The 20395-nt window shown below is 36.4% G+C and overlaps 1 protein-coding gene across 2 annotated transcripts in view; it reads right to left on the bottom strand.

The window, feature by feature from the left end:
* The window catches only part of LOC100889329 (ras guanyl-releasing protein 3), a 50677-nt gene that overhangs the window by 19376 nt on the left and 10906 nt on the right, over window positions 1-20395 (bottom strand). For both annotated transcript variants that reach the window (XM_030998569.1, XM_030998568.1), the window contains exon 3: window positions 11111-11221. In XM_030998569.1, coding sequence (XP_030854429.1) covers window positions 11111-11221 — 111 coding nt within the window. The remainder of the gene's footprint in view (window positions 1-11110; window positions 11222-20395) is intronic.

The following is a 20395-nucleotide window of genomic DNA, read 5'->3' on the forward strand; positions in this document are numbered from 1 at the left end:
GTTGAATTCCCACATAGAAGTCACACATACATACACACAACAAAAACAATCATACTCTGCCAACTATCACAGTGGTCTTGTTACCACTTCACCCTCAGCATGTTCTCCAGAGTACAGCAATACAAAAACAATGAAAAATTAAGCCTGAGATTAACTATATCTGGAAATAAATTTACAGGGTAGAATAATTGACAAGACTCTAGAATCTATACATCATCCAATGGCTAGAAAATAATTTGTTCCTATTTTCATGAAGTGACGGTAGTGAGGAAAATCTGCACGCAAATTGTATGCGATTTTCATTCACTACCGTCACTTCGTGAAAATAGGACCATATAGAACATATAGAATATAGAATATAGAAGATATAGACGAATTATAGAACCATACCGGTAAACAGCAATTGTTTCGATTATAACTTGTCAAAGATTTTGTGAAAGCCTGTCACACAAGCCTCCTGAAGTGAAACATTTACAATAATATATTTAGTTACAGTTGCTTTTGATAACCTACATGTGCGTTGCTATGTATTTCTAAAGTGTGAATCCTGGAGCTGTTATCATTTAAAAGAATATGAGTGTGAACTTCCTTTGCTTTGTGTGACTGTCATGGTGACCATGTTTATTTGCCTCTTTCAGTTTTCACCATTTGTTCCTCCTTCCTCTTATATGTGGTTACAGGATCTTAAACCATAATATTATAAGGATGACATGCCATTCTATATAGTACTCTGGGATCCAAGGATTTAAAGCATCAAACTTCAAAGAATTAAGAGCATTTCTTCCTCTTTTTTAAAGAAAACAACTTGATTTGCGTATGATCAAAGTGAAGGAGATAACTGATACACCACAGTGTGCACGCTGTATTAAACACATAGTTTATTGTTTGTTTGTTTTGTTTTTATTTCTGTGTTTTATGGTACATAATCATATACATACATTACAAATCATTTCTTCAATATACATAATTATAAAGTTTTCAGTACATTAAATAAGATGCATACAAACAAAAATATTTTTCAATGAAAACAAGATAAATCACACAAAAAAACGCAATCATAAGCATGGAATATGTATTGTTCTTTCTCTCTCTCTCTCTCTCTCTCTCTCTCTCTTTCCTTTTCTCTTTATCTTTTTCTCTTTTCCTTTCTTTCTCTCTCTCTCTCTTTCTTTCCCTCTCTCTCTCTCTCTCTCTCTCTCTCTCTCTTGGTTGTCCCTTCTGTCTTACACACCTTTAAAGTGAATCAGTAACATTGTTAAAGGTTGATGAAAAAAATGCGTAATTTTTGTATGAAATGTTACTTATTATATTCCTTTTACTGTACTATTCCTCTGACATGCAGAAAATCCTTTAATAATTCTCAAACCATAAATATATTTATGGTTTCCTTTGAAGGCATTACTGTGAGAGACCCTTTAACAGTAAATTCTCCCAACCATTTTTGAATTTTCCCAACCGTTTTTCCATGTAAATAAGACATAAGACAGGCTTTTAAAAATCGTTCAACACATGAATGACTGGAATAAAAAAAATAAAAATAATAATATGACAAATTTATATAGTGCTTGTGACAAAAGTTTCAAAGCGCTGTACATGTACACAAATCAAAATTACTTCAAACAAAATCGATATATAAAGCCAATTCATTGCTTTGTGACGATGTAATTTCATCTAAAATGTAATTAAATTGTAATAATATAGTTGGGAGACTTTTGGAATCGATCAGATCAGTTTTTCCCATTTTTATTATTAATAATGGTCTTTTTTCAGATTATCTTTAATTGTACATCTAACATTGAAGTCACTATCTTAGCACCATTTCCTCTCATCTGAACAATGTTACAAAGTCCCTTTAACTAAATAAATATTACAAACACAATCACTGAAAACCAAGCTGATTTTTTTCTCAATTACAAATAAACCCTGCTACAATATTTTTGTGGAAATAAAAAAACAGCACATTTATTCATTGATGTTTCACAAACCTGGAGAAATAGATGACGGCAAAAACCACACAATCTTACGGTGAGTGTATCAAATCATTGAATATATTCCGCTTAACTTCCATAAGTACATGAATTTAGCTACCCTGGGACCATACACATCTAATCGCAAGACTGAAATCATCATAAGTCCTTTCAAGGTCTTCAACTCACAAGGTCTAATGCATTTCCCAAGTCGTACTAGTTTGGTATGATTATGAACCCTGCCGATGGAAATACTGTCTTTTAAGAGTTAGAAGGGTGTTAAACTCTGTGTTAAAGTATATGAGTTAGTGCCCTTCTGGTTAGCTTTCAGCAAACGATAATGCAGACATTGCAATACCACCTCACATTTTCTTTTTGAGACAACAAGAAACCGTAGGCCTGAAGCCCAGATCAGCTTCTCTTAGAGTTTTTACCCTTTTTTCTTCTTCTTGTTTTGCTCATTCCTCCGGATTCTCGAAGTAAGGAAAAGTAAAAAAGGCCAAAATAAAAAATGACTGCGACTATATCTGGTATCCATCGAAAGTGCTCTACTCAAAGCAACCCCGGTAAAAAATATTGATAAAAAAACCTATGTAATACATAAAAATACCTGCGAGATCTTGTTTATGATAGAAAATCACACAACCGCTCTTGTGAACAAGGTAACATCGGGAACTAATATCACTCAATGCATGAGCAAACAAAAGGCCCACCATTTAAATTAAGATTGCATCATAAAGATTCGAGCTATCTAGAATATACCTTGTAATATTATTTAGGGGGAAATGAAAGGTACTTTCCCTTACACATACCAGCAGAAGCGCATGATTTAATTAGAGGATTTTTCTACAGCCAGTGGTGTTTGTATTGTTTGGAATTTATTACCAGCTGCTGTTTATAGTGTTTATGTGCCTCATTACATCAGTATTCATTTCCACACGATTTAGCTTTGGGGGATAAAAACATGAAAAAGGTTTCTTAAACCTAGCTATAGTGCCCTCCATTTCAGTAGAATATTTGAATTTTTATATTTCTCTTTGTAAAGCTAAAAAGGTATTTGGGAACTGCTGAAACAATTTTACTTTCCATCCTTGCATGGAGGACAATTTGAAACCCTCCACCCTGGGAAAATGGTGAATGCTGATTAAAATCACTGTATTGAATTCTTATAGAAAGGGATTTAAAATTTCATTTGTTTATAAATTTGATTAAAATCAATGATTAAAATCACAATATTTAACTTTAAATAATGTGTAGGTGCAGCTTCTTTAGAAAACAGCCTTCAATGAGAAACACTGTTCAAAGAAAGCCCCCCCCCCCCCCCCCTCTAAAAAAATATAATTTCAATAAAATTTTGTAAGATTGCTATTGTCTGCTAACATCGGATGAGTGAAAGTGTGACTGTTATCCGTTAAAAATAAAACTCAAACTAAAGTGTCATTTATGGTCAAATCTAAACATCGATGCACAATAAAATTATACCTCTGAATACGTTAATTAAAAAGAGCATGGACGAAAAAATGCACTCATCATGTGCTAATCAAACACATCTAAGAAACGGGGCAAGAAGAAAGCTCTCTACCTTATCAGTAAATGTTGATTACACTTCAATCACTATACATTATTAGTTTGATAATGATACACTGTAACACTAAGAACACCATCAACATTAACGACCACAACCATGATAAGGAAAAAAAATCCCTAGGGCTCGTGGGATTGAAAAGATGGGTACATCAATTTAATTTGTGAAGCATGCGGCTCAGAGCTTTTAGACGAAGAGAAAGGGCTTTTATGTCATGGCCTATTTCTACTCGGCACCATTTACTCAAACGTTCGCAGTGAGGAGGAAAATGGAAGAAGAAGAAAGCATAAAGCCGGGGGAGGGTAGGAACCATAGTCCATTAATTTGCAAGCTAAAAGGCAAGCAGTCCTTGGGCATGTGGTAATATGTGAATGTAAAGGATGTATTCAAGATGGAACTGAGAAACCTAATTTTTCAGAATCCTTTTTTTCTCTCTCTCGCTCTCTCTTTCTTTCTTTCATTCTCTGCTGTAATGACACCATTTATCTTTCCATCGTTTGGAAGATCAAACTTCACAAACATACGCATACAACTAAAGGTCAAATGTCACTACAAACAAAATGATTTGAATTTGAGATACAATGTTTAAACAACATATTAAATGGGTAAGTTAACATCTCGTGGAGATGTTGGGTTGATATTTGAACATCCTCCGCTTAGAGCCAAAAGGGCATGAACTTGTTTCATTTGATCCCTTTTTGACTCCCAGAAGATGAAAATAGTCAATAATTTACCTTTTAACATAAGATACATCAAAACAGCTTTCTAAAGTGATCCGTTACATTTATATATTTCACAATTTATCATAGTATTACATAAATGATTCTTATGCATCATTCATATTTAAAAAAATCTTCCTCATATAATTTACATATCACACTAATGTAATTTCACAAAGTACTCTGGGGTATGTGAAATTGTGAATGGTATGCATTGATCATGTTAATAATAGTCTATTTACTGTTTCTTGATTAACAATTTTTTTAATGGAGTTCATATCACAGAATAACTAAAGTTGCTAGTAGCTATATTGAAATAAGTTATCTATCAGCTATCTCATAAAGCATAGCTGATTTGCAAACAAGCACATTAGGAACAAGTGGCCCCTTACTGTAGATCACAAGCACATAAAGCAAAAACCTTTATTGTTTTTTACGAAAGTTCTCCCGAAGCTGTGAGCATAGACTCATATCTGGAGATTGCACGCTGAAAGTGCACCCGCCAGAGACAAATCAATAAGACGCTTTGTAAGACCACAAAAGGTCAATTTGTTTCTGCATTAAGGAATAACACTTTCATGTAATATGGCTTGTGATAACAGCTGAGTCACACGCTACTCTGGTCTGTGATTTGGTGTCAAATAAGACCTTGGATGGAGCAGAGCGTGAGAGAAAGAGGAAGAAAGAGAGAGAGGTGGAGGTGGAGGCGTAGGAGGGGAGAAACAGAGAGAGAAGGATGGAGAGACAGTGAGTAAAGGAGTTTCTAGAGAAAAGGTGCCAGAGACAGAGATAATTGAAAGAGAGAAATAAAGTGCATGTGTGTATGTGTGAAAGAAAGGAGGTGGGAGTGAGTGATAGATAGAGAGAGAGAGAGAGAGAGAGAGAGAGAGAGAGAGAGAGAGAGAGAGAGAGAGAGAGAGAAGGGGTGGGGACAGAGAGGGGGTGGGGAGAGGAGGCATAGGAGGGGAATATCCAAGGAGAGAAAAAGAGACATGGAAAAGGAGCACACAACAGGAATGGTACTAGAAACAGAGGGTTAAGATTGAAAGAGAGAGATAGAGAGAGATCGAGGGTAGGGGGCATTGGAAGGGATAGAAAGATGGCAAAGGAGAGAAAAGGGGAGAAAAGGAGATTCCATCTTAAAAGATAACCTTACTAAACTTCTTGTAACAGAACTGCATTTCAATAGAAAGTGGCTTCAACCGATTCTGAATTGTTTATCAAACAGTAGCAGTACACACCTGCACTCCAACTACAAGCTTGATTTTTTTAAAACGATAAACACGATTTTCAGCGTTGAACATTCTGTGTTATGAACTTGAACAACTACCGTAGCTTGATTTCCTTATAAATCTATTTTGCTAATTACTCAATTTTCTACCACAATCAAACTGCACAAGTCATAATAATTGCAGTCTTGAACACTGAGTGCAAATATTTTTTTTTATTGTAATAGGATTCATTTTCCATCATTACAAGAACTTAAGCTTACCTTTAAGATAAAACAATAGTCATTTTCCTCCCACCCTCTTCAACAACTCTCGTCATCTTTTTACACAGAGCCAAGTCAGATTGATGGAACACTGGATCACCCTTAACCTATTGATGGCAGGGCATTACGAATTCCTTACTTTTTATTGGCAATCTTGAACAAATAGTGCAAGTATTATTCAATTGTGTGAAAATTAATTTTCTGTCATTACCAAGGATCATCTTTATCAGGAAAAACAAGACAATAAATCATTCTCCTCCCTTCATTTTTATCAAGTCTCCTGGTATATCTACACAGAGCTCAGCCAGAGTGATGGAACACTGGATCATCCCTAACCAATTGGTGGCGAGGCATTAAAAATGCCCCCACTGCCCTGGGACTTGCAATCCGTCTACCCTAGACAGACAGCTAAAGATCAAGTGTGCCCCATTTCGGAGGAATTCGCACATCGCTCTCGGCAACGAACACACCTCCGTCCAAACCAGACCAGTGCTTAGTTTACATGCGTGAAACCCTGTTTCGTCGACGTCTACATGCAGACAAGCCAGTGGCTTGAGGACTAGGTCCTGGTCTCTGCAATGTTGCCAATTTAACATGTTATTTTTTCCTTCACTTTTATCACCGACATGTTACATAATAGTGCTAATTTACTGGTACTTTCTGTTATTTGTGTACAGAAATGCTGTGTAAACTATTTATGGGTAACTTTCTGTCTTTTTCTTTTCACTCTCTTTCACTTTATCCAGCATTCTTTACAATGGAACTGGCTTATTTTTGGATAGTACTACATATGTATATTCAGACAAAATTACGTATCACAAATTTATCATAAATGCTTAACATTTCATGTTTTATTAGTATTATTGTAAGCATCATGAAAATTGTTCATATCCCCTCAGATTTTTTACTTTAGTAGTTGCTACTCATTCATGTTCCTTATCTTTCAACTCAATAATTCAATGATTTCTATCGATTTCAAACAGACACAAGCAAATCAATATTACTATTCAAAGCCAAGAAATGGATGTCCTTCTTTTTTTTAAACAAAGTGAAGAAAATGCTAAGTTGGAAGAGACTTTCTGCTGATAGCAAGAAAGGTATTAACTCCTTCATAAAGAAGCTGCACCAAGGCACCCATAGTTTGATACAATATCTTGCCCTTCTAGCTCACAACAATTGGTATTCTAGAAACAGACTATGCATACAGACTACTACAATTTCAGCTTTCCCTGGATGTCCCTGGATCTTCTTTTTTTTTGTTTGGGGGGGGGGGTCTGGAAGAGAACGAGAGGAGCTGCGACGGACGATGATGATAAAATGACTTGGGGGCAGATAAAGATAAGGAGGCTGGGCGAGCTAGTGATAGATTACAGATGAAGGGGATCCCTTGGCCTTTCCCTCTCTATTTTCTCTTTGACACCACCATATACAGACGGAGGGAGCAAGGTACCCACTCTCGCCGCACTCAGGATCAGATAAGGAAGATGCTTTCTGTGATTTCCCTTTGCTTGGAATGGTTTTACAAAAGGAAAAGGATCCCTCCACCCCCGGGGTACATTGTTTCTACTAAACAAGAGAACTATGAGTTATTACATCAGAGATTTAATTTCAAGGACTTCCAACAATGCATCAGGAGCACATATCACCATGCTTGCACGTACGACAGCATACTTCTCTTGTTCCAAGTCTTCTTCTCTCATTCTGAAGTACTAAGGAGGAAACCTTAATATGATTGAAAATTCATCTTCTCATATGCTTTACTGGGAGCATAATAGTTTTAAGTTTAGTGATATAAAATTTTAAACTGTAAATGGCTATTTTACAAAGGTACTTATAGAGCTAACTATGATAAAGTATAGCTCCTTTTTACTAATCAAAATGGATATTGTAATGTCGTGTGCATTTCTTCTCCTCTCCTTCAGCACAGTTTTGAATGATCCTTTAAACGAATGAGGTACAACAACAAAATATTTCAATGAGTTCATATCTTCATTAGATGTACTGAAATTCCTCCATTTCTTAAAAAAGGTAACATTTAGTGTTTTAAATGAAAATGAATGTCATAGGTGAATACTTAAAATCATTCTAAATATTTATTTCATTTTGTTGTGAACAAAAAGTAATTCATTTCTCAACATTGATTTAATGTGTTGGACAAATTAGATTCTGATGAGATAAGGAGGCTCTATGGGCTGGGCAACTGAGAGAGAAAGAGAATGAGAGAGTGAGAGAGAAAGAGGGGGTAGGGAAGAGAAAGTACCTAAAGATAATAGAAACTTTGAAGTTATAAACAGAAAAGTGAAGAGAAAGAGAAACTCGAATTGAAAAATTGAAAAATGTTTTTAGAAACTTAATAGGTGACATTTAGAGAGAAAGCAGAAGAAAGACACACCAGAAACATAACCTAAAGAGGACAAATGGAAAAAAGGGCTGCTGAGAGAGAGAGTGCAATTGAAAAGTAAAACTATTGTGAGAGAAACATCAACAGAGACGGCAAGAAAGACAGAGAAAAAGGTTGCTGGCATGGCGAGACATATACCGAGAATTAGAACATAAGCATGTGGAATCGGGTCAACAATGCAACCCCTCTCCTACACACAAACGCTGACCTCGTCTTACTTTACACGATAATCTATGGCCATTTAACATCTTTGCACACAAGATGTCTGCTTTCTTGGCGGGCGCTGGAGGAGACATGCTACTCGACTACATCTTCCACGACAGACAGCCAATCAAACATTTAATTTGTGCGTCACTTGGGAGATTTTGATCCAGTTTCTCAAACTTCTTTTTTTCCTCTCTGTTCTTTTTTTTATTATGGATGTGTGTCTCTAAGAATCCAACCAGAGAGTGGGTTGACTGGGTGGGTGGACAGGCTCCATGCTTTAACCCATTTTCTGCATGCAGTTGCAGGGGTGGTATTCACATAACTATCTTAACTTTCATGTTAATAATAAAAAGATGCCATTTGCCATAAAGAATCGAAATTAGAACAAGCCAGTGGTTAACATCGGTGCCAAGCTGGTTGCTTATGTGTGTACAGTTAACAAAGACAACTGGGCAAGTACTAATGATTAGTGTCTATTTTTTACAGCATTTAATATAATTTTTCAACAAAAAGATCCCTTTTTTCAGAATATGATGATTAGGATCCTCTGGGCTGTATTTTTCCTCATGCACTACTAACTTTAACTTACTATTTTCAATTGCCCACAATAACTAGCAACTGAAACATATATGTGTATGAAGACATAAATAACAAAAGTGCTTAAGCACTGAAAGTTAATAATATTCAGTCTGAATTTGGCATTTCTTTGGTATATATTTCTTTTATCCCATAAATTCTTTTTTTTTTTATATATATTTAGTGTTAATGATCAAAACCTCAGTTGAAATTGAGAAGGAACGCTTTTGTAAATACTTCTAAGAATCAAAACTTATTTTTGATCAGAATGTATTATTCTTACTAATTCAATAAAACAAATTTGAGGATCTGCATTTAAGGAAATTGCAATTAGAGAGCTCAAAGAAAGAATCTAGAATCTATTCTATTCTAGGAAAAATAAGAATTCTATTTGGAAATTTTAAAAACATTGTATAGATCGTTCCAATCAAACAGAAAAACAACTTCAATTCACGACAAACAAACCACAAGCAAGCTCCCCAGTGAGTTGTTTGCAGTCACACGCAGGCAACGCTGAAATGACGCGAAACCCCCGCGGTTCCACAAATTTCTGCTAATTGCAGCATCAGTTTTTCTGCGTAAAAAGGAGACTGGATGTATTTGCACTGCAAACATGCCGATGCCAATGGCATTTGGTTTTAATTAGCAAAGGAACACTCTGGCCCAAACAGAGGATCCATTAAATACTCTTCGTGATGCAGGTACTTACTTATTCATCAGAGCTTGTAATTTGTTTCTCATTTTATCCGTCACTGTCCCCCCGTTCTCTTTCCGCCTCACTTTCTAACTTTATTTCAATGACAAGATGTTTCTCCCTTTGTACCTTATGATTGAAGGGTACCAATTGACTAATACACGTCTTTCTGCTGTAGCAATTGCTATCCAGAGCTGGCCATGTCAGGGCAGGAGAAGGAGCTGGAAATTGTAAATTCTATCTTTATTCTAAAATAAGTAAGTGTACCTTCCTACAAGGTGAATAAATGACCCACTTCATCATTTTCTGAGATACTTTTCTTCTTATATGAAGAGCTTCAATAGCAGTTTTCTCTTCTTTCTTCTCTCCCTCCTTCTCACTCTCCCACTCTCTTCCTCTCTCTCTCTCCCTCTTCCCCTTCCTCTCTCTGTTTCTTTTATCTCCTCTCCTCTTTGTCTCTCAATTACTATCAATGTACAATCCTACAAGAATACCTTTTGATTGTATTAGTTCCTGTCTTCTCAACTTCATCTACGACCTTTTTTTCTCATTTTAACCTACTTTCAATCATCCTCCTTCCATTCACTGTTTTCAAGGTTCATGTAATTATTTAGATTTATCAAATCTCACACAAATAAAACCACTTCACTATCAACCTTGCCCTCATACTAGAATGTCATATGAAAAAAATTATCATTACTCCCATCACTTTAGACTCATGACCTCAATTTTGCCGTCTCCATACCAACTTCTAAACCTCTCCAACCACCGATCACTTCAAGTGAACAAGCCTCTCCAGCAATTAATCACAATTAGGAGCTTTCATTGGCCTAATGTCATCACAGAATTAATGACTCTCATCAACTCCACAAACAACGATTACCCTCAGTCGTAGAAAGCAATAAAACAAACCAACATCGGTAATCAATCGTCGTGGAATAAGATAATTTTCTTCTCATGCGTAAACAATTCATTGACGACTCTCCTAAAGAGAAAGTGTTGTGACAGGGACAAATTCCTTAATTCTTAGCTTAAAGAGAAAACCTCTCTACCCAATTAATTTTAAAATAAAAATGCAATATTATCTCCTGAGAGGCAAAAGGGTGTAAATTCATATTTTCTAACATAGAGACAATGTATTCATATAGGTTACACATCTTTTGAGAGGATGCAGTTACTGAGATAAAATCTTTGAAATTAGTTTTTGGAGACAAAAAGAGAGGGGGAGATAGATATGGGTATATATAAAGAGAGAGAGTGAAAGAGAGAGAGAAAGAGAAAGAGAGAGAAAGAGAGAGAGAGAGAGAGAGAGAGGGAAGGGAGGGAGGGAGAAAACCCACAGATGTACAAACAAAACTGAGAAAAACACAGAAAAGAAGACAAAAAGACTGAAATAAAGATAGAGATAGAGAAGAGAATGAGAGAGAGAGAGAGAGAGAGAGAGAGTGTGTGTGTGTGTTGCAACTTACTTTAATGCATGGCATATCCTCCTCTTCTTGGCATTGACATGGCATTCGTTGTCTTCTGCAGAATGTGAGCAAGATTTCCTAGTGCACGATGCCTTGGAGCAACTCTGATATGTGTGTTGGAGTTAAGGTAAACAACCATGACCACATTAACCTTTTGACTACCAAATTCTTTCATTCCCATAGGCTTAATACACGAATTACAGGTTTCCGTAGGCAATGGGTGAAGTTATGACAAATATGGAGTACTCAACTTCTTCATTGCCACAAGCAATCAATCTACACTATACCTTCATTCTGGATACAATGTATGTACTACACATGGACAGCGAAAGTCTTGAAATTATATTCTTGAAGTTTAAAATGGTACATATATTGTGAAAGAAAAATGTATGATGGTTCTACTAAAAAAGGGCTATGTGATTGAGAAGTTGTCTCACATTTTATTTGGGGTGAAAACGTGGTCACTCTGAAAAGCTGGACAAATGAAATATATGAAAGCTTCTAACTCTGATGTAGGATGCATCCATTCACCATCATGAACAGATCATAGGCTCATATAAATGAACAAATTCAGTTAGATAGTTTTTGAAAAATGAACGACATAGGTAAGGCATCTGGTGTAGGCATCTTTAAAGGGTTAAACTTGTATATCGATGAGTCATGCAAAAAAAAAAGAGAATGAATGTCTCAATTACATCTCTTTGAGCAAAAACCAACCATGCTATCAATAACAATTGACCTACTGACCGACTAACCAAATGACCGACCTACCGACCTGCTAATTAATCAGTCGGACAGTTGGATGGTTGGTCGGTAAGTCGGTCGGTCAATCGGGCGGTCGGTCAGTAAATCAATCAGCAGATCAATTATCTATTGAACCAATTACGATCAGAGTAGGATGAAACTCTAGGAAAGGTACTACATTACTTTTTTTAAATTTCATTCAACCGTTTCTCTCTGGTGATTGTTCCCAACTGTTGACTGCAGGCCTACATCAAGATGATAGTAATATATATTCTGCTTCTATCTCTCTTGATCTATAAAACTTTTGGGATGTACGGTATTCTATCTATATCTCTATCTTTGTAAAGATATGCCCATACTTTGATCTCAATCACTTGTAAATATACAAACACATCGCTTTTGCTCATCAAATAGGAAAAGAAGTACCAGTACTTATAGAGTAAACTTGTATGAAAAGCACTCGTGACTTAAAAATCTTTATTTGAAGCAGACTGAAACCCCTGACTGTCACATTTTTCAGTGTGTATGTTACATACACATTGTGCAACAAAAGTCAACAGCGGCATTCCACTCTGTTTTCTGTTAGGTGGACAAAGCAGGCAAAGGGTTACCTGCATTGTTTTGAGTGTATACGTTGCATACACATTGTGCGACAAAAGCAAACTGTGGCAGTTCATTTTGTGTTCCATTAGTTGGCCAAAGCAGACAAAGGAATAAGTACACTGGTGGTAAGAAACTTTTTTCTCACTTCATAAAAACTATTGCTCCTGTGCACAGCAGCAGAGCAGCAAACAGGTGCATGGACAGAAATAATAATAAGTTCAAATCTACTGCAGATAGCACTGGGCAATGGTAGTGAAAATGAATTTTATTGATTGAATTAACCAGATTCTTAAAATTTACTCATTTTAACATACATATCTAAAGGACAAATAACTAGGCTACACAACCAAAGAGACGTTTTGACATTTTTTTCTACACATAAAATATTACCTCTAAAGGAAGTACCTAGGTTTTTTTTTCTTAATTAATGTAGGCAAATCAGTTCAAAATGTTATGGGGAGCAATATCATATGTGTTGATGCAGTCTGATAAAATTCCTTAAAAATGACTCCAATATCAATAAAATATTCATGACTTGATATATTCGTACAAATAGAATATTCTCATAGAATATGAACAAGTATTTTTTCCTATTATAAATGAAACATTGTAATATATAATAACATTTCATGACAGTTTGTAGGTCATTTTTCTTACATCCTATGTTTAAAAAGGTTAAAATATTACTACTTTGATGACAATGTCAATAATAATGTTGAACCTTTAAAATTCAGGCAAATCTCATCACAACATGAAAGCCATGATGTCTTGTTTGCTCACTTCAACTGGTATAACCCCTCCCCCCCTCCCCCCCCCCCTCCCCCATCAAAAGGGAGGAAACGATGATGGCCTCGTTACAGGCTTTCCAGAGAACATATATGAATAAACAAAGTGCTCTTTTTCACTACGGGGTGAGCATGCATGCTTGCAAGGCTTGCTCACGCTCCACACGCTAGCAGACGCCGCGCATAATTCATGGGACTACACCCACTCGTAACTCTATTCAGCGTGATGCGGTAAAGAAGTGCGCCGGAGTCAAACCGCTCTGCAATGCAACCCTGGATGGCCGGGGCTACGAGGCTCTAGTCCATGTGATGCAAGCCGACATACACCTACACACACCCTTACGTCATTTTTCTTACACTGTATGAAGGAAAAGAACCTCGATTAACTTTCTCTTCTGTTGTTCTATTTATTGCCCAGCCCACACCCCTCTTCCCCTTTTGTTCTTTCTATTTCATAAACAAAATTCAGCTCTTTTTCTCTCCGTCCTTCACCTGTCCTTCATATAGTATAACTTTCTGTCTTTCTTCCCTATCTGTCTGTCCATTCTTTCTTTTTCTCTATCTCTCTCTTTCTCTTTTTTCATTTATTTTATCCTCTTATATTTTCCCTTTCTCTCACATTCACTTTCACTTTTCGTTTCTCCCTCTCTTTTCCTCTAGCTCTTTGTCACCCAAACTGTCAAGTTAGCTCTAAATCTATCATCTTGCCCCCTGCCCCCCCCCCCTCTTTCTCCTCCTGCTCCGTTTCCTTATCCTCCTTCTCCACACCCCCTTCCCACTTTCTCCTCCTCCTTCCATATCCCTCCCATCATTTTCTCCCTCTCCATATTCCACTGTAATGTATCTTCGCCCACACCACAGCCTTATCTCTGCTACCATTTGTAAGGTCCTTTGAAGAAAGATATGACCTGTGGACCTACATACAGCCAACACCTTATGCAATCCTCCTCTACCGAAAGAACCAAATGTTTCTCTTCGCTTCATGACAAACATCTCCATCAGGAATTGTCCACTGATCTAGTTTACTGGTCTTTAAATGGAAAAGATTTCTCTACAATATCAGCCCTCCTCCGCAAGAGTCATACAAGGAAAATTACAAGCCGCAATATTGTCACATCTCTGGCGTCGCATCATGATGAAACGACTCGTTGCAGCAGTCTGTGTAGGCGGCACTTGAAAAGGCATTGAAAAAGGGGTAGCTTATTGGCAGTTTGCATCTACACGTTCTAGATCACCCCTCCGAAATTGCAATAGCATTCATCTGAAAACTCTTTTGTTATTACCTTTAATACATTGGCATTTTATGACTTGTTATCTTCTTTGGTAGAAGAACAAGGTGACATTGAAATGAATATGCTTCATCATCTTCACATTTGATACCGACCTCTTTTTAAATTCCCAACCCTATTTATATTCAAAGATAGTTTATATCAAGCTTTGAAACATGTTGGAAATCTTTCGTAATATTGACTGCTCCTCTCTAGATCATATTAAAGATACATGGCTAGTACCTAATGCAACTGTCAACTTATTCAATTGAGTCTGAAACAAAAAGCATTTGGAATTTGTTTTAAAATTGAAAAACTATGGATTATCTTGCTTTTGTATGGGTATCATGTCAAGCAAATGCAAAGTGTTGTTTTTTCTTTCCAAGACACACCGGTCAAGACACACATGGCAGACCAAGATGATTAAATGTTAAATCATTCAACAAACATGTTCTTTCATGTTAAAGTTCTTAGAAGACAAAGCTCTGGGGAGTACCTAGATATTTTTTTCTCAAAGAAATTCCATACTGAACAAATACTTGCTTATCTGTATAATGATTCTTCCATTTCTTTTTTGGAGAATTTTTTTTTTGTAAATCAATTTTTCATACCCTCATGAAAGCTAAATTTCTTAAAATATAAAAAATAATTAATCTAGATTTCTTTTCAATATTTCTGCTGGCACTCTTTCTTCATCTTTGACAGATTCTTATCACAAACATTTAAATTTCCACATTTAATACTTATGCTTTCTACATGACTTAAATGCAAAAATGCCAACATCTGTTATTCTTATTTTCATTCATTAATTCATGTTTGTTTAATCTATACTTAAGCTATTCACTCCAAAACCATCAAAGTCCTTTCTCTAGGTACTCCCTCCGTCCTCCAGACCGGCTCCCTTCGCTATCTTACCTCCCATGCACATCCCCATCTAATGCATCCTCCACGACAAAAAACCTCCCACTTAATACTCCTCCAGCCTACCATCTCCCCCTTATACCATATCTTACCCCCCCCCCCCCCCCCCGCCCCTTCCCCACCATCACCCTCACTACCTCCCACACCTCGGACCTTTACTTAACATACCCCAATGCCTACCTCCTAATCAAAACAAGTTACACAACCTCATGCATGCCTCCTCTGATATCCTACTTCTTCCCCTCATACCATCTCCCACACCCTCATCTCCAGACCCTCTCATTCGTCCTCGCTGCCTCCCACTCCAAACCCCCTTGTCAGCATCCCAACTCTGCCTCCTCAAATTAGCCTTGATCATCCTGGTTCTTTTGACCTTCTGATCTTGTTTCTTTCTGAATGAACTCATCCAGTCCAACTCTCAGCTGCTCCTTGATGGACCGGTCCAAATCAGAAAGGAGATAGAGGAAGAAAGGGAGAGAGAGAGACAGAGACAGAGACAGAGAGAGAGAGAGAGAGAGAGAGAGAGAGAGCTGCATTCTAAACCCAGCAAATCCAATCAAGATGGCTGCTTATCTGATTAAAGGCCGCTGCTTTAATTGCATCAGAAAGAATGAAGTTCAATGACTCACTCACACATCCACACAACACAGGGAGGACCCTCATCTCCCATCCCTCCCCAAAGAAACGGTGACCCAAAAGGAAATGAAGAAGATGAAGAGGAGAAGAAGAGATGAGCATTGGCTCGATAGCTGCATGATTAACTTGAAGATTAAGACCCCAAATTTAGCTCGGTGTGATCAGATGCTAAACAAATTGGAGTAAATCTGGCACAGCTATCCAATTAGTACTTCTCTATCTTATCTGCTGACTGCCAGAAGGGGTCAACTCTTATCACATTTACATAGAGCTAATGCCCTTCTTGCTCTCTCTCTCTCTCTCCCTTTCTATCTCTCTCTCTCTCTTTCTCTCGCTCTCTATCTCTCTTTTTCTCTCTCAATCTCAATCATTCATATACCACACCTTGTATAGTTCTGAAGGTTAGATGCCCTCTTCCTTTTCTATAAAATTTCAGGACAACTGGAAAACTTATATCTGATAATCATCTACTGAAAAAAGGGCATTAGCTAGATGTAGAGAATTAATGAATTATCACCTTTCTAGCTTTGTTTGCATATACCTTTTACTGCACACAACTTGGTAACTTAGTATACAATTTCCATCGTTTTACATGAAGAAGATGAATCTCACTTCTATCTCAGCTTCCAATTATAACATCAGGTCTGTATTTCCACAAAACTTTCTAATCAATAGTGATTGGTGACATTAACTGTCATCTCATTTTATCCGCTGAAAATTCAAAGGCTTTGGGGGATTTATTTTGATAACTAGGATATATTGTTTTCTCGTTCCTCCTACTGCACTCGACTCAACATATCATTGGATAGGTTTACACAAGAAAGTTTTATCTTTAATACCATGATCAATCACGAAAATCCACTTCTTAACATTCAATTTTTTCATGAATAATGATAGGCAAAATTAATCCAGTATTTACATTTTTTAATGCTGTTTCAAAATATTCCATTAACCCACAACAGTCAAACCAAACCAGTGGCTGATCTGAAAATTCTGTAACTGCAAAGCAGAGTAAAGTCACAAACTAAGCTTTAATATATTTTCTATACATTTTTTGTTGCATGCACAACTCCAGGCCACTAAAGAAAATGGAATTCAAAACAAACAAAAAATCACTGAGAGAATAAAAATCAAAATAAAGTGGTTTGGAACTAGACTTAGACTAATCCTCCTGAGCATAAATCTCCAACAGTGAGCTACATAAAGCATTCCCAAGGGAGAATTTAAGAATATACAAAGTTTTAAAATTTCATCATGTGAAAAATTACATAGTTCTAGACAGCATTCATCACTCCCAATACATTATTTATCCCCCATTTCTTAATATTTTCCTGATTTCGAGACATTGCATAGTACTGAATAATTAGACAGCGTATAGCTGCAGTTGAAGTAAAGGAAGGATTCAAAAATTGACTGCCTCTTTTTCTTATAATATAAATATTTTAAAGATTGCATTTAAATCTCATATCACTTCTAATCAAATTTTTTGGGGAAAATGCATTTGAATCCTAAAAGTTACCTTCAATCGGCTTTCTTTGTAACAGATGCATGTGAATTCTAAATCACTGTCAACGCAACAGCTCTGAATACCTGTGAGGCCAACAACTCTATAACAATTATTTAAAAATTGCAAATCCCATAACTCAAATAAATGCAATTCTGGAAATCTGGGAATATCACAACCCTACATAAATACATCCCTGATTACAAGTAAATCTTAAAGGGAGTGTAGCCGGACGAGACTATGTGTCTTTCCCGTGGCCTGACTCAGGCCAATTGGGTATAATACGACTACGGACGACGCGACCGCAGCAATCATGTGCCTGCAACATACACAAATTTTAAACCTACATGAATACCTCTATGGAAATCTGTAAATATCAAACATCAATAAATAATTATCTTAATATACCAGAATCTCAAATCAATCAGAACACCATTCTACGAATGCATATTGAACTCCGAAAAAAATACACGGGGGCTCGGGGCAAATTAGCCCTCAAAATACCCAAAAGAGCCCCCAAAAGTCATAAAAGAGCCCCAAAATTTGCATAGAGTTCAATGCAAAACACGTTTAAAGAGTGTTATTTTCATGCCAGCAAGCTTGAAAAGTAGCCCCCGAAATTTTTAAAGTATTTTTTTTCCCTAGAGCCTATGTCTATGAATCTTAAATTGCCCTGTATTCTTCTCTGGCAAAAAGTAAATGTCAATCCTCAATCAATTTACATACGAATCCCAAATCTTTATGAATCCCTTTTTATGGAATATGTGCAGATCAAAACTCTATACTGTACCTCTCCAAAAACTTGCAGTTTGTTCATCTATAAAAACATCTACCGTACCTGGAAATCTTTATAACAATTTCAATTCATACCTCTCTGAATATCTTTGAAACTTAAATCTATATAAAGACCTTTCTTTATAAATCCATGAATATCAAAACTCTATAAATAACTCAGTGAATACATGTGAATGTTCAATCCACATGAATATCTTTCTTGAAATCTGTGAGTATAAAAAAATCTATGAATACCTCAGAGAATACTTGTGACTATGTTCAATCTACATGAATGCTTTTCTTGAAATATGTGAATATAAAAAAATCTATAAATACATCTCTCTGAATACTTGGGAATCTTTAACAGAACCTTGGCATTTGGAAGGACTGCTGCCTGCTGCTGTAATGAGCGGGGTGACAATGATCTCTTTACTAGATCAAATCAAAGTATATAATATTTCATATTTGTGGATAGATGTACGATATTTCATAGAATGTGTGATTTTAAAAGGTCATCAGTCCCATTCGATATCTCATATCAGCGTATTATACCTTACAGACACCAAGCATTTTACAATATGCTCCATGGACCATGTCGTCCTGAGATCATCTGTATATTATTTTCATATTTTAGTTCCTTGTACATTGTTTTGTGTGTAATGTTATAGTGGTTAACAGCAGGATATAATATCAGTGCCAAGCATATCCTAAAAATTGAAAGATGATTAAAATTTTTATTTGTATTATCATTATGGAAGTGTAAATTTGACCTTTACGGAATAATATTTTGTGCATACACAACTCAGAAAAAATATATCGTTCTTGTTAAACTCAAAAGAAAATTTATATATCTACTTTCATAATTTAAAAACGATGACACATGAAAAGTTTAAGAATGTGTTCTGAAAAGAGGGTAAAATTTCAATTGAAATTTTCATGAGTACAGACACAAGAAAAAGTTTGCACATACCACTTTTGAAAAATAACAGATAATTTACATATTATGCAATATGTACATTGCAGTGACACTAACTGTGCAAAATGCATGTATCAAGTGAGATGTTCTGTCCTAAAAATTAAAAACATCTGAGAATTTTCTTTATCTCCTAACAAGATATCTAGATTACCTTTAAAGCACAAAATATGATTGAATGTCATCATTGAGGGTTGAGAAGGTCGCGGTCAGGAATGGCGGAGAGTTTGCGGTGCTAAGCTGGCGGATCATCGCGCATCACCGCGCCAGAAAATGGGGAGGGCACTCAGCCTTGCAGGCCTGGGAAAAGGGATGAACGGATTAAAAGGAATCGCATACGCCTCCATAGTCATTGCACAGCTCCATCATCATCATCATCGTTGGAGATTCACCAACAAGCCAAGGAGAGGGAGAGGGAGAGGGAGAGAGAGAGAGAGAGAGAGAGAGAGAGAGAGAGAGAGAAAGAGAGAGAGAGAGAGAGCAAGAGGGAGAGAGAGAGAGAGAGAGAGAGAGAAGAGAGGAAGAAAAAGTAATGGGTATAGAATACACAAGCATATGACCTATTTCAAAGGTTCCCCAATAATCAGCCAAATAAATTATTCAAGATTCTATTTTAGGGATTCTATTTTCTACCTCATACATTTTTATTGAAATTGGGTCACTTGATCGTCCATCTCTCTCTTTCCATCTCTCCCTTTCCATCTCTTTTTCTCTCATCATCTTTCTATGGCATTCCTCACTAAACCTCTCTGTCTGTATAAATGTAGTCTCATATCCCATTCCTTTCACAAAGATATAGTCTGTTATTTTAACTGAATTTCTGAATATTCATAAAAATTACCTTTTGACAAACAAGTAGTCATGGCCCAAAAATCTACTTTCAACAAGTCAAAGATGAATATATAATCTATACTAAAGTACACAATGCTAATGCATTAATGTGACACTTTCTTTGTAGAGTTTTCAAATTTGCAAAAGTAATTAACTATACAATTTTCTCATCACTTCTGTCAACATGCTTCCCTGTTCATTCACGTTTCTTCTCGCCAGAGACAGAAGATTTTTTAGTCATAAATC

This window comes from Strongylocentrotus purpuratus, unplaced genomic scaffold, assembly GCF_000002235.5.
Source record: "Strongylocentrotus purpuratus isolate Spur 01 unplaced genomic scaffold, Spur_5.0 spur5_scaffold_5, whole genome shotgun sequence".
NCBI classification, from domain to species: Eukaryota; Metazoa; Echinodermata; class Echinoidea; order Camarodonta; family Strongylocentrotidae; genus Strongylocentrotus; species Strongylocentrotus purpuratus.